We start from the raw sequence: 19,139 nt of genomic DNA, 5'->3' as shown, positions 1-19,139 counted from the left end.
TTTATTAGTGCAACATTTCAGGCTCCTCAAATTGTTGAGAGTTATATTGTCAACAATTCTGCCCAAAGCAATGGGAAGTTACGGTGTATGGTATGTAGGAGTGAGTGGTACCAAGGCTACTGGCACTTAAGGAATCTTTTAAGCCGGTAATTGCTTGCTTCTGAAACGTGGACAATAAAGCACAGCACATAACTTGCTTGCTCCATATCATATACACAGTATGCGTCACTCAATCACTTCCCTCCCGTTATTCATACTTAGGCAAGTTCCCCGGCTGCTGCTGGTTATTGTTCAGCGGAGAATTCTGAATGTGGCTAATGTTTGGAATGCACATGATACTGGCATGTATGTGCCCAGACATGAAGCTGATCAATGCTGGTTATGCACTCCTGGTATGAAGGCCCAGACTCCTGATGTTTTGAAAATGGTGGAACTTCTCAGCAGGTGCTTGGTCACCACCATATGGTCCTTGAAATAACCAGGAACCACCCAATAGAGACATAAATTATTTAGTTATTTGACATACCATAGCTCAGTGGGCATTTGGATGGATCAATGGCCCCTACCATAGTGTGAAAAGGGGAGAAAGAGTGTGAAGGCCATTTAAAAAGACCTGCAGAAAGTAGTCCCCTTGTTGCTCATTCACTCACTTCTGGGGTCTAGTTCTGTTCTACATTTCAAGCCAGATAAAGAAACCAAGGGTGCTGCTCGTGGACCTAGGGGTGACTTTTTGAATATCCAGCCCTGTGTGTTTCCATATATTTCATGATTTCACTTTCTCATGTTGAAGCACCAATTCCCGCTTACCCCACTTGCACTGTATTATCCTGCCTTGAACATTTCTCTCTAGGTGCTCCATGCCCCTTTATTATTTTCCTATCTCAGACAAAAGTTGTCCTTCAATATCAGGGTTCTTAACTTGTGGGTGAGGACTCAGAGTTGAGTCTTCATGCTGTGGGGTTGGAATGCCATGATCCCCTGTAGATGTTCTTCACAGCATTGGCAAGATGAGAGATGTCATCAATAATTTATCATGCTTGAGAAAGGGGTCACGCCCCGAAACGTTGCATCCGCAATAAACGAGCAAGGTTATACCTGCTAGTAGTACCCATGTTGTGCCGGTGTGTTCTATGTCCACGTTGCTTCTGAGGTTGCCCAATTCCTCTATCATCGAGCACCTGGGATTCGTGTGTTTCTGGACGGCCAGGGTGTGCGAGTGTAAGTTTTTTCTTTTTAAAGTTTTTTCTTTTTATCAATAATTTATCACCCATCATTATGGGCTTTTGGTAACCATATGAACAATTCTACTTTCTAACAAGTTCAACCGAAACTTTTTGAAGCTTTATAAGTAACCATTTAAGTTTCAAAAGGGAACAAGCTAAAAGTCTGTAATATTATTTTTATTATACTTTCAGAACAGAGCACTTAGACACAATCTGGATGCTATCTGGAAATGGTTTGAAAACATTTTTAAATACTATATTGTGGAGCATCACTCCACAATATAGTGAGTGAGTTATCCAAACTTTTTCAGTTGTCTCCAAGCTACTGCCCCATCTTCCATTATTTCGACATTATCTTCAAGTCATCTCTAAAGTCTCTAATGTTAAAGTCACAGTTGGCTCCCAAGGATGGCAAAAGTAAAACCAATTTGGGCTTTCAACGGGGTAAAGGGGTAAAGGAGCACTGGACCACTTGGCAAACATTACTTGAATACACACTGAGTGCCACTCATCATCAGTCACACCCATTCAGTCTTTCAACTGTACTTACTAGGGTGTCTGGAGTCATAAAAGTCAGTTAATCATAACTGTTTAATAGAGAGAAATATTAGAAATATTAGAAATTAGGGCATACTTGGTGTTTTATTCCTGAGCCTATTTCCAAACAAGGTCCAGAATTAATCCTACAGATAATGATGGCCATCTATAGAGGCACCTTTTGGCTGGCCATAATGAAAACCTTCATGGTTCTAAACCTTCTAATTAGGGTTTGTTAAACCTTTGATCTGGAAGGCTAGAAACTCCGTTTACATGTGGATATTTGGTGGTAGATATGGTCCTTGGTGAGCATTTCTGCATGGGTTTTTATTAATTAATTATTAGATTAGGCAGCTCTGTCTCATCATTTTTTTGGACTAACTAGGCAATGCTCTGCTCTTCTGGCAGCACAGTTTTATTATTGTAATGTAGTTGAGCAGGCACTCAAAGGACCTTTCCTCCACACAGACCTAATAAAAATGCCTTAACAGAGCCAAATAGATATGCTTGATTTTTATTACGTCTGTGTGGCGGAATGGTCCTTTGAGTGCCTGCTCAACTAAATTGTGAATTAGAATCATGAACACTGATGGGTAGATGCAGTAAATCTTTTCAGGTCTCAAAGTGAAAAACACTCACCAGTTTAAGGAGGTGGTCCAGGTGCACCGCCCTGAACCTTCAGCTGAGGGAGTGGATAACCGAATATAGAAATTGAACAGGCACTTCTAGGAACCAATCTTCCAGGCAGTCTTTTCAATTAAAAAGTATTTATTTATTGAAGAGCACTAGGACACAGCCTGGACAGAGGCTGTGTCCTAGTGCTGCTCAATTTCTATATAAGTCAACTAAATTGCGGTTTGGATCGGCTCCCTTAGCTAATGGCTCAGAGTAGTGCACCTGAACCTCCTCCTATACTCGGTGAGTTAACTTGGTGACTTTTTTCTATCTTATTTTGATTTATATATCAACAGTTTTTTAATTGACCATATCTCCAAAATACTGACCATTGCCACCTTCTCTTTGGTAAGACTTCTCAATGGAAACCTCACATGTGACAGAAGCGTAAACATGTTGCATAATCTGATTCACGTGTTTATCCAGATTGTGCCTGGCTCATGTAAAATATGTAAAGCAGATTGAATACATTATATGACCAGATTGACAATTGATGAGTAAGCCATCACAATATAAAGAGCTCCATCATGTAGTTTTCTCATCAAGATCAGAAGAGAGTGACCTGTAGTCACTATAGCACAGAGACAATGGAAGAAGCTACCCAAACATCTGCAAAGGTAAGTTCTATTAAGATGAACTTCCATTCACTGATACTTATGACAAATATAACAGAAACCATGAATGAATATCAATGGAACTATATGGTCGAAGGGTGAACATGCCATAATGTGGGTCTAAACAATGGAGCACTATTTATGGGCACAGCTGGTGAATTATTGGATCCAGGATAGATAAATCTCTTCTAAAACTGAAGGGGAACCAATGGGTTATTATCCCTGAATGAAAGTATTGGGAATGGCCAACTGAGATTCCCTGCCCAAAATTCTAGGAATGATTCTGTTCTATATTTTTTCAATGGTTTCCGTTTGGACTTACATTGAGAATACTGTTTATTTCGTACCCCAGACACAATTTCTGTAGGCTAATTTGTGCCACACGCAGGAGGAACATGACTAAAGGAAGACCCACTACAGCAGGTGAAACAAAAAAATGATGTAGGGAAATAATTGCACTGGACTATTTTGGGTTCAAGTCTACTTTTTGATCCTACAATTGTTCAGGGCCCTGGTTACCTCGTAACAAGTTGACTTAACAATCAAATCAGCATTGTATGGTTCAATGTGCTACCATCCAAAGAACACCTACAACACCCAATAAGTCTTCAGCCTAAATATTACCCATCTATAATGGGAATTCAGGACTGTTTAGGACAGAGCCAATTGAATTATTTAATACAGAGTCCTAAATCGTCCACCCTATTCACAGTATGATTGTCTTCTCTTTTGCCTTTAATATATTCCATGTTTTTTGATTGAATCATTTAATATATTCCAATTTCTTCGGGCATGAACAATGCTCTAGCAGACACTCCTTGAATAATCAAGTATCTGTGGCTATTTTGGATTGATCACATTGCCTATCAGTTAAAAATAGAAGCAGTTCAATTGGTTTTGATGATTTTACTGGATGAGCTTGATGGGCATGTATATTCACATGAGAAATTGCTAATTTGGCACTATTGAGAGCAACAAGTAGCTCATGGCAATTCATGTGATCAGTTTAGGTGCTAATGGGTTGATATATACTGTACTATCTTTAGAATAGAATAGTAAGGCCTAACTCTATGGTATGTTTCACTGTCAAGTGGTAGTGCAGGTATGTGACCTGTTATGCAGAATGCTTGGGAACTGGGATCAGGGCTGGAACTAGGGGTGGTCGGAAGAGGCACGTGTCTAGGTCACAAAGTTAAGTGGGCACGTACCTCTTCTGCCTGGCTGCCCCTAGTCCATAGCCCTCCTGGAAAGGATTTTCTAACACCAAGGTCTCTCCTTCCACCAGATGTTAGTGCAGGAACATGCATGCGCTCACACATGCGGGGGCAGGATTATGAACGTAAATTGCCTTGGCCTGGCCCTGCCTTGGATCTTTCCATAATTTGGATCTTCATACCGTAATGTACTAGAAAATCATGTAAACATTAAATAAACCCAATAGGCTGGTTTTGCTTCCAGTATGGATTAATTATATCTTAGTTGGGATCAAGTACAAGCGACTGTTTTATTATTACACAGAAAAATTAAATACATTTTTAAAAATGTAGATAATCTGGATAGAATGGAGTCTTTGGGAGACAGTATTCCTGTAATTTGGAGCTTTCTAGATAATGGTTTTCGGATAATGGATCCCATACTTGTAATCAATTCTGCTCACACAGGAACTATCAATAGTCAAAGCTATAGGCATGAGAGTAAAGAAAGGATAACAAAGGTTCCTTGCCAGTTTAAGGTCAATGACCAGAAGTAAAAGTAGTAGATAAGCCAAGAGACCTAAAGGTAATTACATAGACAGCTCCCAATGAAAGCAGCAACCAGGAGTAGGTAACTCAGAGAAGAAACCCCAAAACTTGACTTCCCAAGGGTCTTGGTTCCAGACAAAGTGTGCTGTCCATTATCAATGTGCAAACAGCCAATAATATTTCAGATTGCACCAAAAAACCAAACCCCCATGAAGCTTCTCTACTTACACAGGGTGGTTCCATGGACGGTTTGCTTTATTCAGCTTTCGCAACTGCGCTTTGATTATTTTAAAAAGAGCTTTATTGGTATTCCAGGGGATATTCTTGTTCTCCAAGGTTAGTTCTCCAAAAGCCTCTTGAGCTCTTTCTTTTGGACAAACTCCTTTTCAATCAATATGTGCAACTTTCACTTCACTTTCACTTCTTCTGCAATGGTGAACAGTTTTAACTTCATATTCTTCGGCCATTTGAGGACTTCTTCCAAGAGTAGGATTTGCTGTGGATTGATCCATTGCTTATTTATTGGGGTTTATAGAAAAACAGTCCAAGCTTCTTTTGTCCTTAATGTTTGGAAGGTCCATCTGACTAGATATGGACTATAATTAGCCATACTGAAGCTCCATCGTTACAATCTCTATCCGTCTCTGCAAATATCATGAATATTGCTCGTGCAGCAGGGAGTTTACTCTTTGTATGTATTTAGAAAAAGTTTACTCATCAATAATCAGTTGCAAGGAGGAGTATATATTTTGGCAGATCAGTCAAGGTTGCTGGCTCAAAGGCACAATTAGCAAGGAGGAATTCTGACATGCGAGAGGTATTTTGAGGTATTGTATGTAAATGCAGTGGAAGGAATGATAGAAATACAAATGGCGTATGAAATGATGCATGACTGGGAAACGTGTTGCTTTGAGTGGTAAGAAATTTGCCCTTGTGAGACCTTATGTCATCCATGGGTTTCCCAATGGGAAGTGAGAAATTTGGGCATTTTATTATTTTAGCAGAAAAGAAACATAAGGGTCCTAAATATTGCTTATATAAATCCTCTTGAGCTACAGATCAAACTCTTAATTATTAGACACAGTCAATGTTCCCTTTAAGGAGAACAGCACACACAACAAATTGTTGGGGCGCACAAAGTATTTTATGTTAAAACACCAAATGTTGTATTAATTCTAGGGACGCACCAAATCCAGGATTCGGTTCGGGATTCAGCCAGGATTCGGCCTTTTTCAGCAGGATTCGGATTCGGCCGAATCCTTCTGCCCGGCCGAACCGAATCTTAATTTGCAAATGCAAATTAGGGGCAGGGAGAGAAATCGCAAGACTTTTTGTCACAAAACAAGGAAGTAAAAACTGTTTTCCCCTTCCCACCCCAAATTTGCATATGCAAATTAGGATTCGGATCGGTATTCGGCTGAATCTTTCACGAAGGATTCGTTGGTTCGGCCGAATCCAAAATAGTGGATTCGGTGCATCCCTAATTAATTCTGACCTGAGCACACAGTTTTTAAAAATTGCACACAAAAACTGTTTTTGCGCACATAGCCAGGAAGGAATTAGAGGGAACATTGGACAGAGCCTTCCAGAGCCATCCAATGTGACCTACTAAGTGATTCTCCTCGGTTCTGAATACATACTTGATGTCCAAACTCCCTACAGATACTGTAATACTGATACTAAATAGCCTCTCAATTATGCTACTGACACATAAAACCATCCTGTCTACTACATCCTTGTTATGGGCCTAACTATCCCCTCCCAACTATCTCTGAGGCCTATGTTTCCTCAAGGACACAGTTCACTGGGACCTACTCAAAGCCCAACATTCAACCACCTTCTAATGTGTATCCAAGAGAAAGACCTAGTCTAGATCCCCCATACCTTTCTCTATTTGGGGCCATCACCTGACACACCTGTACCAGTTCTAATCCATTTAAGAAGAGTATGACATAACTTGTTGAGGCCGTATCAGACTGGCCTGCTGGGATACTGGATATTCCCTGGTGGGCCCTGTTCTGTGTGATGCTCCCCTCTTCCTACAGCACAGAGCATTAAAACTATTACTACATTTGCCAATAGGTGTGACATTCTCAATATGAACTATGCTCAATACAAGATAGGAGATAATTAATTTGGGAGTCAGGGAAAGGGCACATTAATTGCCACAGATAAACAGGAAAATCAAGGGTGGAAGCTTATTATGTAGGGCGAGATGGGTGAGCTTCTCTGGAAGCATTTTCAGAATTTAAATGGGAGAAGAAGAGCCGATGCATGAGAGATACATCAACCCAAAAACCCTATTATTTGTAGTGATATCTCTATTATAAAGTAATCCCAATATACTACACTGAATTGGCATCCATTAGTGTAGGTGGCAAATAGTTTGGATAAACAGTGCCTACATTCCTGGGTATAGAAGGAAAGTCTGAATAATTAGTCTCTACCATTGGGATATTTTTCTCAGCAGGAAGCAAATATTATAGGGTTCGCTAGGTTGGTGGCCCTTTACTGTTGGGTTTCCTGGTGGTTCCAATGCTCTACTCTGACACCATGTTGGGGAATGTGACAGATGATGTTTATTATTCACCAGAATAACCATATCCTTGTGTTTAGGTGGCATCAAAACCAGAGAGCAAAAATCAGATGAAGACCCATAAGGAGGAGGAGAATGTTGGAAAGAATCAGTTGAGTTCCAAAGAGGAGGAACATCAGGGCAAGAACAAGGATCAAGAACCAGAAGAGACCTGCCCATGGGCAGATTCATCGGGATCTGCAAAATATATCTACAACCGCTTTCTGTCCGAGGCTAGAAATGACAGTACATGGATGCTGGATAAGAGCAATATGGCAACACTGATGAAATGTTTGACAATTAAGAAAAGAATCAAAGTCCAGACTGCTAAATACTCGTATTTCCAAGCTCTGGTAGAAGAGTCTGATAATACCAGAAAAAAGACTCAAGGAGCCACCCTGATAGAAAAAGTCACTAAGAAATTGGAGACCATAGGGGTGCCCCAACAGGTGAAGAGAAAGTTCTTTATTTTGACAGCAAAATATTTATACTATAGGTCTCTGACTCAGGGTGTACCTGAAGAGAAGCTGATACAGGATCCACAGTTGCGGAAGGCGCTGATATGGACCGCCAAATACTTGTATTTTCTGTCTTTGATGAATACCCTGACGGAAGAAATGGTCCAGTACCAAAATGAACAGAAGCTCTTAAAGCCATGAGATGTGGTGAAAAGTCTCCATTGTGCATCATGACAGCGGGAGACTCGAAGGTCCCTGGCGCAGCAAGTGTTTGCTTGACTAGCACAAATGTGCAGACAAAACAAATTCCTGGTCAGCCATGGGCCAACAAATAATGTAGACTTGTCCTTGTAGATAACACTTAATAGTTATGCCATTATCAATATCAATCTATAGTTCACAACCCCATAGAGGTGGCCCTGGTGTTTTCTCAACAGAAGGGCTAAAAGTGGCATTACAAGTCTCATTGTGATCATGAACGCCATTTGCATTTGAGCCAAGAATCCCAGAAGGATCCCCCTGAAAACATCCAGATCAATTAGTATAATCCTAATTATGGCATATTTAATATATATATATTTATATATATACAGTAGTGTTTATAGTTTTTATTTTGTTGCTGCATATTAACCTGCCAAACTGCATTTCTGACCATACCTCCCTCAAGGTTTTCTATTGGTCAGTGGCTCAAGAAGTTGAAGGTCCAACCATGGGTCATAGCCTTCCATAGCTAACAAGGCTAGGCCCCCTTAGCTCATAACAAGGTTACAGATATATAGAAACATTGGGGTAACAGTCACCCTGCTATAGTTCCAGGGGTACCCAGGGTACAAATAAACACTCACCCCAAATCTCCCCCTAACTGACCTTCAGACTGGTCCCCCTTAGCTCATAACAAGGTTACAGATATATAGAAACATTGGGGTAACAGTCACCCTGCTATAGTTCCAGGGGTACCCAGGACACAAATAAACACTCACCCCAAATCTCCCCCTAACTGACCTTCAGACTGGGCCCCCTTAGCTCATAACAAAGTTACAGATATATAGAAACATTGGGGTAACAGTCACCCTGCTATAGTTCCAGGGGTACCCAGGACACAAATAAGCACTCACCCCAAATCTCCCCCTAACTGACCTTCAGACTGGGCCCCCTTAGCTCATAACAAGGTTACAGATATATAGAAACATTGGGGTAACAGTCACCCTGCTATAGTTCCAGGGGTACCCAGGGCACAAATAAGCACTCACCCCAAATCTCCCCCTAACTGACCTTCAGACTGGGCCCCCTTAGCTCATAAAAAGGTTACAGATATATAGAAACATTGGGGTAACAGTCACCCTGCTATAGTTCCAGGGGTACCCAGAGCACAAATAAACACTCACCCCAAATCTCCCTCTAACTGACCTTCAGACTGGGCCCCCTTAGCTCATAACAAGGTTACAGATATATGGAGACATTGGGGTGTCACCCTGCTATAGTTCCAGGGGTACCCACAGCACAAATAATCACTCACCCCAAATCTCCCCCTAACTGACCTTCAGACTGGGCCCCCTTAGCTCAAAAATAGGTTACAGATATATAGAAACATTGGGGTAACAGTCACCCTACTATAGTTCCAGGGGTACCCAGGACACAAATAAGCACTCACCCCAAATCTCCCCCTAACTGACCTTCAGACTGGGCCCCCTTAGCTCATAACAAGGTTACAGATATATAGAAACATTGGGGTAACAGTCACCCTGCTATAGTTCCAGGGGTACCCAGGGTACAAATAATCACTCACCCCAAAACTCCCCCTAACTGACCTTCAGACTGGGCCCCCTTAGCTCATAACAAGGTTACAGATATATAGAAACATTGGGGTGTCACCCTGCTATAGTTCCAGGGGTACCCAGGGTACAAATAAACACTCACCCCAAATCTCCCCCTAACTGACCTTCAGACTGGGCCCCCTTAGCTCATAACAAGGTTACAGATACATAGAAACATTGGGGTGTCACCCTGCTATAGTTCCAGGGGTACCCAGTGTCAGCCCCATTGTAGTCCATTCCTGATGAACCCTGACTAATTTACAGCTGAACTGAAGGTCAGGCAGAAGAGATTCTATTTATGTTGCTATGGAGTTTTCTACGTGTGTTTCCTGCTGTCAGATGAGAAATTCCAATGGACAATGAATCAGTAAAATCGCAGCAGGAATAACTGGATGGTGGTCAAGTTTATGTCCAGGAAATTGCAGGCAAATCATCATGCAAAGTAATTATTATAATAGTGTAATGATATAATTTAATTCAATTATGGTTATTATTATAAATATTATTTATTAATCATTATATATGCGATTCATTTAGCTTCACTTACAATAAACAGAATTAAACCTCGTATGGACTGATTTATGTTTACAATGAAAAAGCCACAAAAGAGGGACCCAGGTTAAACATAAATGGGTTGAATCCATAACGACCAATCAGATGTCAGCCCTGTCCTCCTACACCAATAATATCTGCTAGTAATTAGTTCACGGGCTCTTCTTATTTATTTTATATCTGTAGATAGGGGGCAAATCGATGATGTTCCACAATAGAATCATTTATTATTATAAAAAGCCAACATATTCCATAGCTCAGTACAATAGACAGGTCTATCTATAATACAGATACTGACCAATACGAGGTTACATGGGCCCTGCTCATCAGAGCTTACAATCTATAGTAGGATAGTGCCAGATATAGGCCACACCCTTATCCTCAGGCTTTTAATTGTTGTTAATTGAGTTGTTTGTTTCCAGATTCCTACTATCTTGCCATTCCTGTTTGTAATTGTATTGTAGGCGCTTTGTGTTGTTATTAACCCCTGCAATGCTGGCCTCAGTTAGGCACAAGTGTAGCCTTTTCTGCTACTGCAGGGAATATAACACTGATGTTCTTCCTCGTGGAGCTACAGGAGTCCCTGATCCTAACTGCTGAGAGAAACTGGATTTTTATTCTCTAGTTTTCAAGATATTATCAGTTTTTACACTGCTAATATTATGAGTTTAATGCAGCAGCGCCATCTAGTGCTCAATTCTGCTGGCTGGCTACAGTAAACAGAAAATATAGTTTGTGAGCAGAGGAAAGTCTTGGGATGTCGCTCTGGTTAGAAATCACCAAAGAAACATCAAGGGAGTCATCTCTGCTCAATGAATTCTGATTGGGGGAATGTCCTGCTATACAGACAAATAGTAGGAAGCAGAATATATATTCCTCTTATGTAGCTAATTAAGGACAGACATGTATTATTAACTTAAATAATCAACAAAGCATTAAGTATTGTCTTCAGGTGGAAATACCTGTTTTTTAATAATGACTCCTGATGTCTTTTTTTTAAAAAAAAAAAAAAGAGATAATGAAGTATTGTATATTAAACCTATGTATGAATTGTTAAATGTTTTAGCTGTACAGATAAGGAGGAGTTCATTATACAAAGCTGCTCTGATTTGTGCATCACAATAAAAACAGATGAAACCAGTTTTTGGAAATGAGGCACAAATGGCTGGAAGATGCAGGGACCCAGCATTTAGAAAGGGGTTTTGTGTTCTGATCAGTGTCCAATCTGTGTGGACCCGTGTGGTGTTTGTATGTGTAGGTGGGTGTTTGTGTGTGTGGGTGTTTGTGTGGGTGTTGCATGTATGGGTGGGTGGGTGGTTGTGTGTGTGGGTGTGTGTGGGTGGGTGTGTTATGTGTGTGGGTGGGTGGATGTGTGTGTGTGTATTTGTTTGTGGGTGGGTGTGTGTATGGGTGTGTGTGTGTGTGTGTGTGTGTGGATGTGTTTGTGTGTGGGTGGGTGGATGTGTGTATTTGTTTGTGGGTGTGTGTGTGTGGGTGTGTGTGGATGTGTTTGTGGGTGTGTGTGTGTGGATGTGTTTGTGGGTGGGTGGGTGGATGTGTGTATTTGTTTGTGGGTGTGTGTGGATGTGTTTGTGGGTGTGTGTGTGTATGGGTGGGTGGGTGGTTGGAAGTGGGTGTGTGTGTATGGATGTGTATTGTACATGGGTGGGTGGTTGTGTGGGTAGGTGTGGGTAGGTGTGTGGGTAGGTGTGGGTGGCAGACACTGTGAGATAAAGCATATTAATAAAATAGTGTGTAATAAGTCTATGTCTATATAAATAAAGCCAAATAACATGGCCTGGGGCCTGTGTGAGGATCTGAATTGTCTCCATAAACCTATAAAATGTCAGGATTTCATCATTGTAATTAGCAAAAATACATGTTTAGCAGCACATTTCCCCTTTGTTACAACATGTCTGATACACTGTAACTCTCTTCTCTCTTCTATGCTCTTGCTCCAACCATACATTTACTAAAGGAGATGACATTTATACGGCCTCTTGTTGCTTCTGTTAAAGGAAAACCAAAGCCTAAAATAGAATCTGACAAGAAATGCTCGATTTTAAACACTGTACTTACTGTACAAGCCCAGAACTTCAGCAGCCCTATAACAGGAATGATCCAGGTCTTCATAGCTTCCCAAGCAGCTCCCCATCTTGGATCTTGTAAGGTCATATTTTATGTGTCAGTGACACTGCACATGCTCAGTGCAGTCATCTATTATCCCACTGTTACTATAGGCACCATCTCTCCCTACTATACCTGCTATCCCACAGTCACACTCCCTTCCCAGAGACTATTACCCCACTGTTACTATAGACACCATCTCTCCCTACTATACCTGCCATCCCACAGTCACACTCCCTTCCCAGAGACTATTATCCACTGTTACTATAGGCACCATCTCTCCCTACTATACCTGCTATCCCACAGTCACACTCCCTTCCCAGAGACTATTATCCACTGTTACTATAGACACATCTCTCCCTACTATACCTGCTATCCCACAGTCACACTCCCTTCCCAGAGACTATTATCCACTGTTACTATAGACACATCTCTCCCTACTATACCTGCTATCCCACAGTTACACTCCCTTCCCAGAGACTATTATCCACTGTTACTATAGGCACCATCTCTCCCTACTATACCTGCTATCCCACAGTCACACTCCCTTCCCAGAGACTATTACCCCACTGTTACTATAGACACCATCTCTCCCTACTATACCTGCTATCCCACAGTCACACTCCCTTCCCAGAGACTATTATCCACTGTTACTATAGACACCATCTCTCCCTACTATACCTGCTATCTCACAGTCACATTCCCTTCCCAGAGACTATTATCCACTGTTACTATAGACACCATCTCTCCCTACTATACCTGCTATCCCACAGTCACACTCCCTTCCCAGAGACTATTATCCACTGTTACTATAGGCACCATCTCTCCCTACTATACCTGCTATCCCACAGTCACACTCCCTTCCCAGAGACTATTATCCACTGTTACTATAGACACCATCTCTCCCTACTATACCTGCTATCCCACAGTCACACTCCCTTCCCAGAGACTATTATCCACTGTTACTATAGACACCATCTCTCCCTACTATACCTGCTATCCCACAGTCACACTCCCTTCCCAGAGACTATTATCCACTGTTACTATAGGCACCATCTCTCCCTACTATACCTGCTATCCCACAGTCACACTCCCTTCCCAGAGACTATTACCCCACTGTTACTATAGACACCATCTCTCCCTACTATACCTGCTATCCCACAGTCACACTCCCTTCCCAGAGACTATTATCCACTGTTACTATAGACACCATCTCTCCCTACTATACCTGCTATCTCACAGTCACATTCCCTTCCCATAGACTATTATCCACTGTTACTATAGACACATCTCTCCCTACTATACCTGCTATCCCACAGTCACACTCCCTTCCCAGAGACTATTATCCACTGTTACTATAGACACCATCTCTCCCTACTATACCTGCTATCCCACAGTCACACTCCCTTCCCAAAGACTATTATCCACTGTTACTATAGACACCATCTCTCTCTACTATACCTGCTATCCCACAGTCACACTCCCTTCCCAGAGACTATTATCCACTGTTACTATAGGCACCATCTCTCCCTACTATACCTGCTATCCCACAGTCACACTCCCTTCCCAGAGACTATTATCCACTATTACTATAGGCACCATCTCTCCCTACTATACCTGCTATCCCACAGTCACACTCCCTTCCCAGAGACTATTATCCACTGTTACTATAGACACCATCTCTCCCTACTATACCTGCTATCCCACAGTCACACTCCCTTCCCAGAGACTATTATCCACTATTACTATAGGCACCATCTCTCCCTACTATACCTGCTATCCCACAGTCACACTCCCTTCCCAGAGACTATTATCCACTGTTACTATAGACACCATCTCTCCCTACTATACCTGCTATCCCACAGTCACACTCCCTTCCCAGAGACTATTATCCACTGTTACTATAGACACCATCTCTCCCTACTATACCTGCTATCCCACAGTCACACTCCCTTCCCAGAGACTACTATCCCACTGTTACTATAGGCACCATCTCTCCCTACTTTACCTGCTATCCCACAGTCACACTCCCTTCCCAGAGACTATTATCCACTATTACTATAGGCACCATCTCTCCCTACTATACCTGCTATCCCACAGTCACACTCCCTTCCCAGAGACTATTATCCACTATTACTATAGGCACCATCTCTCCCTACTATACCTGCTATCCCACAGTCACACTCCCTTCCCAGAGACTATTATCCACTGTTACTATAGACACCATCTCTCCCTACTATACCTGCTATCCCACAGTCACACTCCCTTCCCAGAGACTATTATCCACTGTTACTATAGGCACCATCTCTCCCTACTATACCTGCTATCCCACAGTCACACTCCCTTCCCAGAGACTATTATCCACTGTTACTATAGACACCATCTCTCCCTACTATACCTGCTATCCCACAGTCACACTCCCTTCCCAGAGACTACTATCCCACTGTTACTATAGACACCATCTCTCCCTACTATACCTGCTATCCCACAGTCACACTCCCTTCCCAGAGACTATTATCCACTGTTACTATAGGCACCATCTCTCCCTACTATACCTGCTATCCCACAGTCACACTCCCTTCCCAGAGACTATTATCCCACTGTTACTATAGACACCATCTCTCCCTACTATACCTGCTATCCCACAGTCACACTCCCTTCCCAGAGACTATTATCCACTGTTACTATAGACACCATCTCTCCCTACTATACCTGCTATCCCACAGTCACACTCCCTTCCCAGAGACTATTATCCACTGTTACTATAGGCACCATCTCTCCCTACTATACCTGCTATCCCACAGTCACACTCCCTTCCCAGAGACTATTATCCACTGTTACTATAGACACCATCTCTCCCTACTATACCTGCTATCCCACAGTCACACTCCCTTCCCAGAGACTACTATCCCACTGTTACTATAGACACCATCTCTCCCTACTATACCTGCTATCCCACAGTCACACTCCCTTCCCAGAGACTATTATCCACTGTTACTATAGGCACCATCTCTCCCTACTATACCTGCTATCCCACAGTCACACTCCCTTCCCAGAGACTATTATCCCACTGTTACTATAGACACCATCTCTCCCTACTATACCTGCTATCCCACAGTCACACTCCCTTCCCAGAGACTATTATCCACTGTTACTATAGACACCATCTCTCCCTACTATACCTGCTATCCCACAGTCACACTCCCTTCCCAGAGACTATTATCCACTGTTACTATAGGCACCATCTCTCCCTACTATACCTTCTAACCCAAGGAACGGGGTGAAGCAGCAGCTCTAATTTCTGAAGTCCTTTGTTTTCTAACCATAAGTTTGGTATCCAGGCAGAAAAAACTATGTGTAACCAAACACAACTGTGTGAAGCAATAACGAAATACATGAATCCCTGTTCTTTATACAAGGAAGGCTTCTGGGTTCAGGTGACTGTTATTTGCTATGAGTGTGATTGCAGCTCAGCTAATATTTCCAGTAATAAAGCCTCATCCCATGTATTTCTACTCTGATTTAATCTGCCAAATTCTGAAACCAAGTTGGGCCCATTGAACTTTGAGAGTAGAGGGAACTTCCCAGGTGAGAGTAATTCAGCCAATGAAAGTTTAATGTTGTGGCATTACTTACCGTGGATAAGATGCCATTATGTAATTTGGGATATTGGTACAGACTATTATTTGGATGATTGTCAGTAACACCCAGTACTATGTCAGAGGGGGGGGTGCATGTCGGGACATTTACCCAAGGGTATCGGGTTTTCTTGCACAAATGCCTGATTAGTGGGTCACTGTATATAACAGAAAGGAAAGAGAAGCCGGGAACATATTATTATTATGGGGAGCTGGCTGAGATTAGTGCTGCTGCTAATGGCAGGAATATTTATACCAATCCACACTGCGCCTCTTTCCTTCAGCAGCAATGGAGAGGAGGCCCTTGAGCCTAGTGATCCAGATCTATTCCCAGCAGATACAGGGGTAAGTAAGACACACATTCTGTGTTATTTTGTTCCAATACTTAATTGGGCACCGGGTGTCGTAGTGCTGGGTGGGTCCCCGTCAGGCCTGGACTGGCAATCTGTGGGTTCTGGCAAATGCCAGAGGGGCTGCTATAAGGTCCCATAGAAAGTCACTATTTACTGGGCTGGTGGGGGCTGTTTGGGCCTCTATGTGGGCTGATTGGGCCTCTGTGTACCTGAAATGCCAGGGCCTATTTTGATTCTCAGTCTGGACCTGGTCCCCGTTATTTATAATTCTGAAGCATTTATGGCACTCCAGCTTCTGGTAACCCGACAGCCTTTTATAACCAGAGACTGCAGGTACCAGAGCCCTAAATATTTTAATGGCACCATATTGCTTATTATACACCTACTTTACCTAGTCCTGTTATTACATCTGGCCCATTCCCCATAAGCCATACCCATTTTGGGAACCTCGATTCACTACTATCCCACCTATATTGCCTACAATTGAGCCTTATTGTCCTTCAATAAGAACAAAATAGGGAAAGAGCTGGGCCCTGCCTGGTTCTATGGGAAACCTTTCTCCCTGGCCGATGTATTTTCTTATAGCAGCAGCTTTTCCCAGTATAAACAATTACTTCTATTTCACAGTTTCACATTCTATTTTTCAGATATCTGGGGGATCAAGCCCTGAAATCCAAACTGCAGGAGACCCCAGTGAAGTGAAGGAAGACATTGAGCTCCTTCAGACATTGCAAGATAATGGGATTGCTGCCAAGCTCTGCCTACCCTGTATAATATCCCTGCTACCTGGATAAACAATTGGGACTCCTCAGCTGCTTTTATTATACGAGGCAAATAAACAGCATTTTATTCTCGGCACCAAATACTGTGTAAGAGAATGACACTTGATTATTTAGGAGCTGTTATGGGTGTGTGAGTGCCTATTGTGATCTCTCTTTGTGTGTGTTGCAACCTTAAGGGTAAGGTCACACAGGGAGATTTGGGGAGATTTAGTCGGCCGGCGACTAATTGCCTCTTCTTCTGAGCGACAATCTCCCCGAATTGCTTTCCCCTGCCTTCCCGACGGCTATAATGAAAAATCGCTAGCGGGATGGCACTTGCAACACTTCGTTTTACGAGGTCGCACGAAGTTGGGAAATTTCAGGCAACTTCGGAAAACGAATCACCTTGAGTGCCATCGCACTGGCGATTTTTCATTATAGCCGTCGAGAAGGCAGGAGAAAGCAGTTCGGGGAGATTGTCGCCCAGAAGAAGAGGCAATTAGTCGCCGGGTGACTAAATTAGGGATGCACCGAATCTAGGATTCGGTTCGGGATTCGGCCTTTTTCAGCAGGATTCGGATTAGGCCGAATCCTTCTGACCGGCCGAACCGAATCCAGATTTGCGTATGCAAATTAGGGGTGGGGCGGGAAATCGCGTGACTTTTCGTAACAAAACAAGGAAGTAAAATCCTTTTCCCCTACCCAACCCTAATTTGCATATGCAAATTAGGGTTTGGATTCGGTTTGGTATTCGGCCAAATCTTTTCACAAAGGATTCAGAAGTTCGGCCAAATCCAAAATAGTGGATTCGGTGCATCCCTAGACTAAATCTCCCTGAATCTTACCTGAAGTAGACAGGGCTAGAACAAAGAGAAGGACACAAAGCTGAATGTGGGAGCAGCAGAGAAGCAGGACAGATCTTGTGGCATTGGGAATAAAGGCGCATACTGGAACCTTCCCAAATCCTTTATTTCAGAGCCAAAAGTTGTGTAAATTCCATGTGTGAGGCCCAGGGGATTAGGAAGCCAGTCAGTGCAGTAAGAGTAGATTCCCTTGGGCTCCTATGCAGCTGATAACATGGAAGGGGGTTTGTTCTTTATTGTGCTTGTGATCACGTTAGGCTTCTTTTTGGATGGGGTGAGCTGTGCCGTGGCTCTGCTGTACTTGTGCTGCAAGAGAACATCCAGAAATCACAGACTGATTTTCACTAGTGTCTAGAGCAGTGATCCCCAACCAGTAGCTCGTGAGCAACATGTTGCTCTCCAACCCCTTGGATGTTGCTCTCAGGGTCCTTAAAGCAGGTGCTTATTTTTGAATTCCAAGCATGAAAGCAAATTTTAATTGCATAGAAACTAAGGAAAGTGTCAAATAGAGCCTCCTGTAGGCTGCCAGTCCATATAGGAGCTACCAAATAGCCAATCACAGCCCTTATTTGGCATCCCAAGGGAAATTTTCAATGTTTGTGTTGCTCTCCAATTCTTTTTACATTTGGATGTGGCTCACAGGTAAAAAAAGGTTGGGGACCCCTGGTCTAGAGTAAATACAAGAGCCACTGCTTATTGCAAGAAAGGGGAACAATGGATATTGAAAATGCATTAAAGGGGTTGTTCCCCTTTAAATTAACATTTAGTATGATGTAGAGAATGATATTCTGAGACAATTTGCAATTGGTTTTCTTTTTTTATGATCTGTGGTTTTAGATTGACTTAGCTTTTTATTCAGCAGCTCTCCAGTTAGTAATGTCAGCAATCTGGTTGCTAGGGTCCAAATTATCCTAGCAACCATGCATTGAGACTGGAAAATGAATAGGGGAGGCCCCTGAATAGAAAGATGAGTATTAACAATAAATGTGTAGCCTACAGAGCATTCGTTATTAGATGAAGTGACCCCCATTTAAAAGCTGGACACAGTCAGAAGAAGACAAATAATTCAAAAACTATAAAAAATAAAAAATGAAGGCCAATTGAAAAGTTGCTTAGAATTAGCCATTCTATGACATACTTAAAGTTAACTTAAAGGTGACCCAGTCCTTTAAAGGTTTTATTCTGTACAAAAATAAAAACTGGGTAA

The 19,139-nt window shown here is 42.3% G+C and overlaps 2 protein-coding genes across 2 annotated transcripts in view; one reads left to right on the top strand and one right to left on the bottom strand.

Moving 5' to 3' along the window:
* Nucleotides 1-2,992: 2,992 nt before the first annotated feature.
* LOC121395251 lies at nucleotides 2,993-8,025 on the top strand. Its single transcript, XM_041568288.1, has 2 exons — nucleotides 2,993-3,052; nucleotides 7,408-8,025. The coding sequence occupies exons 1-2, from the start codon at nucleotides 3,023-3,025 to the stop codon at nucleotides 8,023-8,025; spliced, it is 648 nt and encodes a 215-aa protein (XP_041424222.1). The 5' UTR covers nucleotides 2,993-3,022.
* Nucleotides 8,026-18,020: 9,995 nt separating this feature from the next.
* kif9.S (kinesin family member 9 S homeolog) overlaps nucleotides 18,021-19,139 on the bottom strand; it is a 30,382-nt gene continuing 29,263 nt past the window's right edge. Inside the window, exon 21 of the mRNA XM_018268964.2 lies at nucleotides 18,021-18,238. Coding sequence (XP_018124453.1) covers nucleotides 18,131-18,238 — 108 coding nt within the window. The 3' untranslated portion in view covers nucleotides 18,021-18,130. The remainder of the gene's footprint in view (nucleotides 18,239-19,139) is intronic.

Source organism: Xenopus laevis, chromosome 6S, assembly GCF_017654675.1.
Source record: "Xenopus laevis strain J_2021 chromosome 6S, Xenopus_laevis_v10.1, whole genome shotgun sequence".
NCBI classification, from domain to species: domain Eukaryota; kingdom Metazoa; phylum Chordata; class Amphibia; order Anura; family Pipidae; genus Xenopus; species Xenopus laevis.
This window is presented reverse-complemented; position numbering and strand designations above follow the sequence as displayed.

Excerpts from the sequence above, each read along its gene's own strand:
- LOC121395251 (XM_041568288.1), top strand. The coding sequence starts at position 3,023 with ATGGAAGAAGCTACCCAAACATCTGCAAAG. Across the intron at positions 3,053-7,407 it reads CTACCCAAACATCTGCAAAG|GTGGCATCAAAACCAGAGAG; the intron begins GTAAGTTCTATT and ends CCTTGTGTTTAG.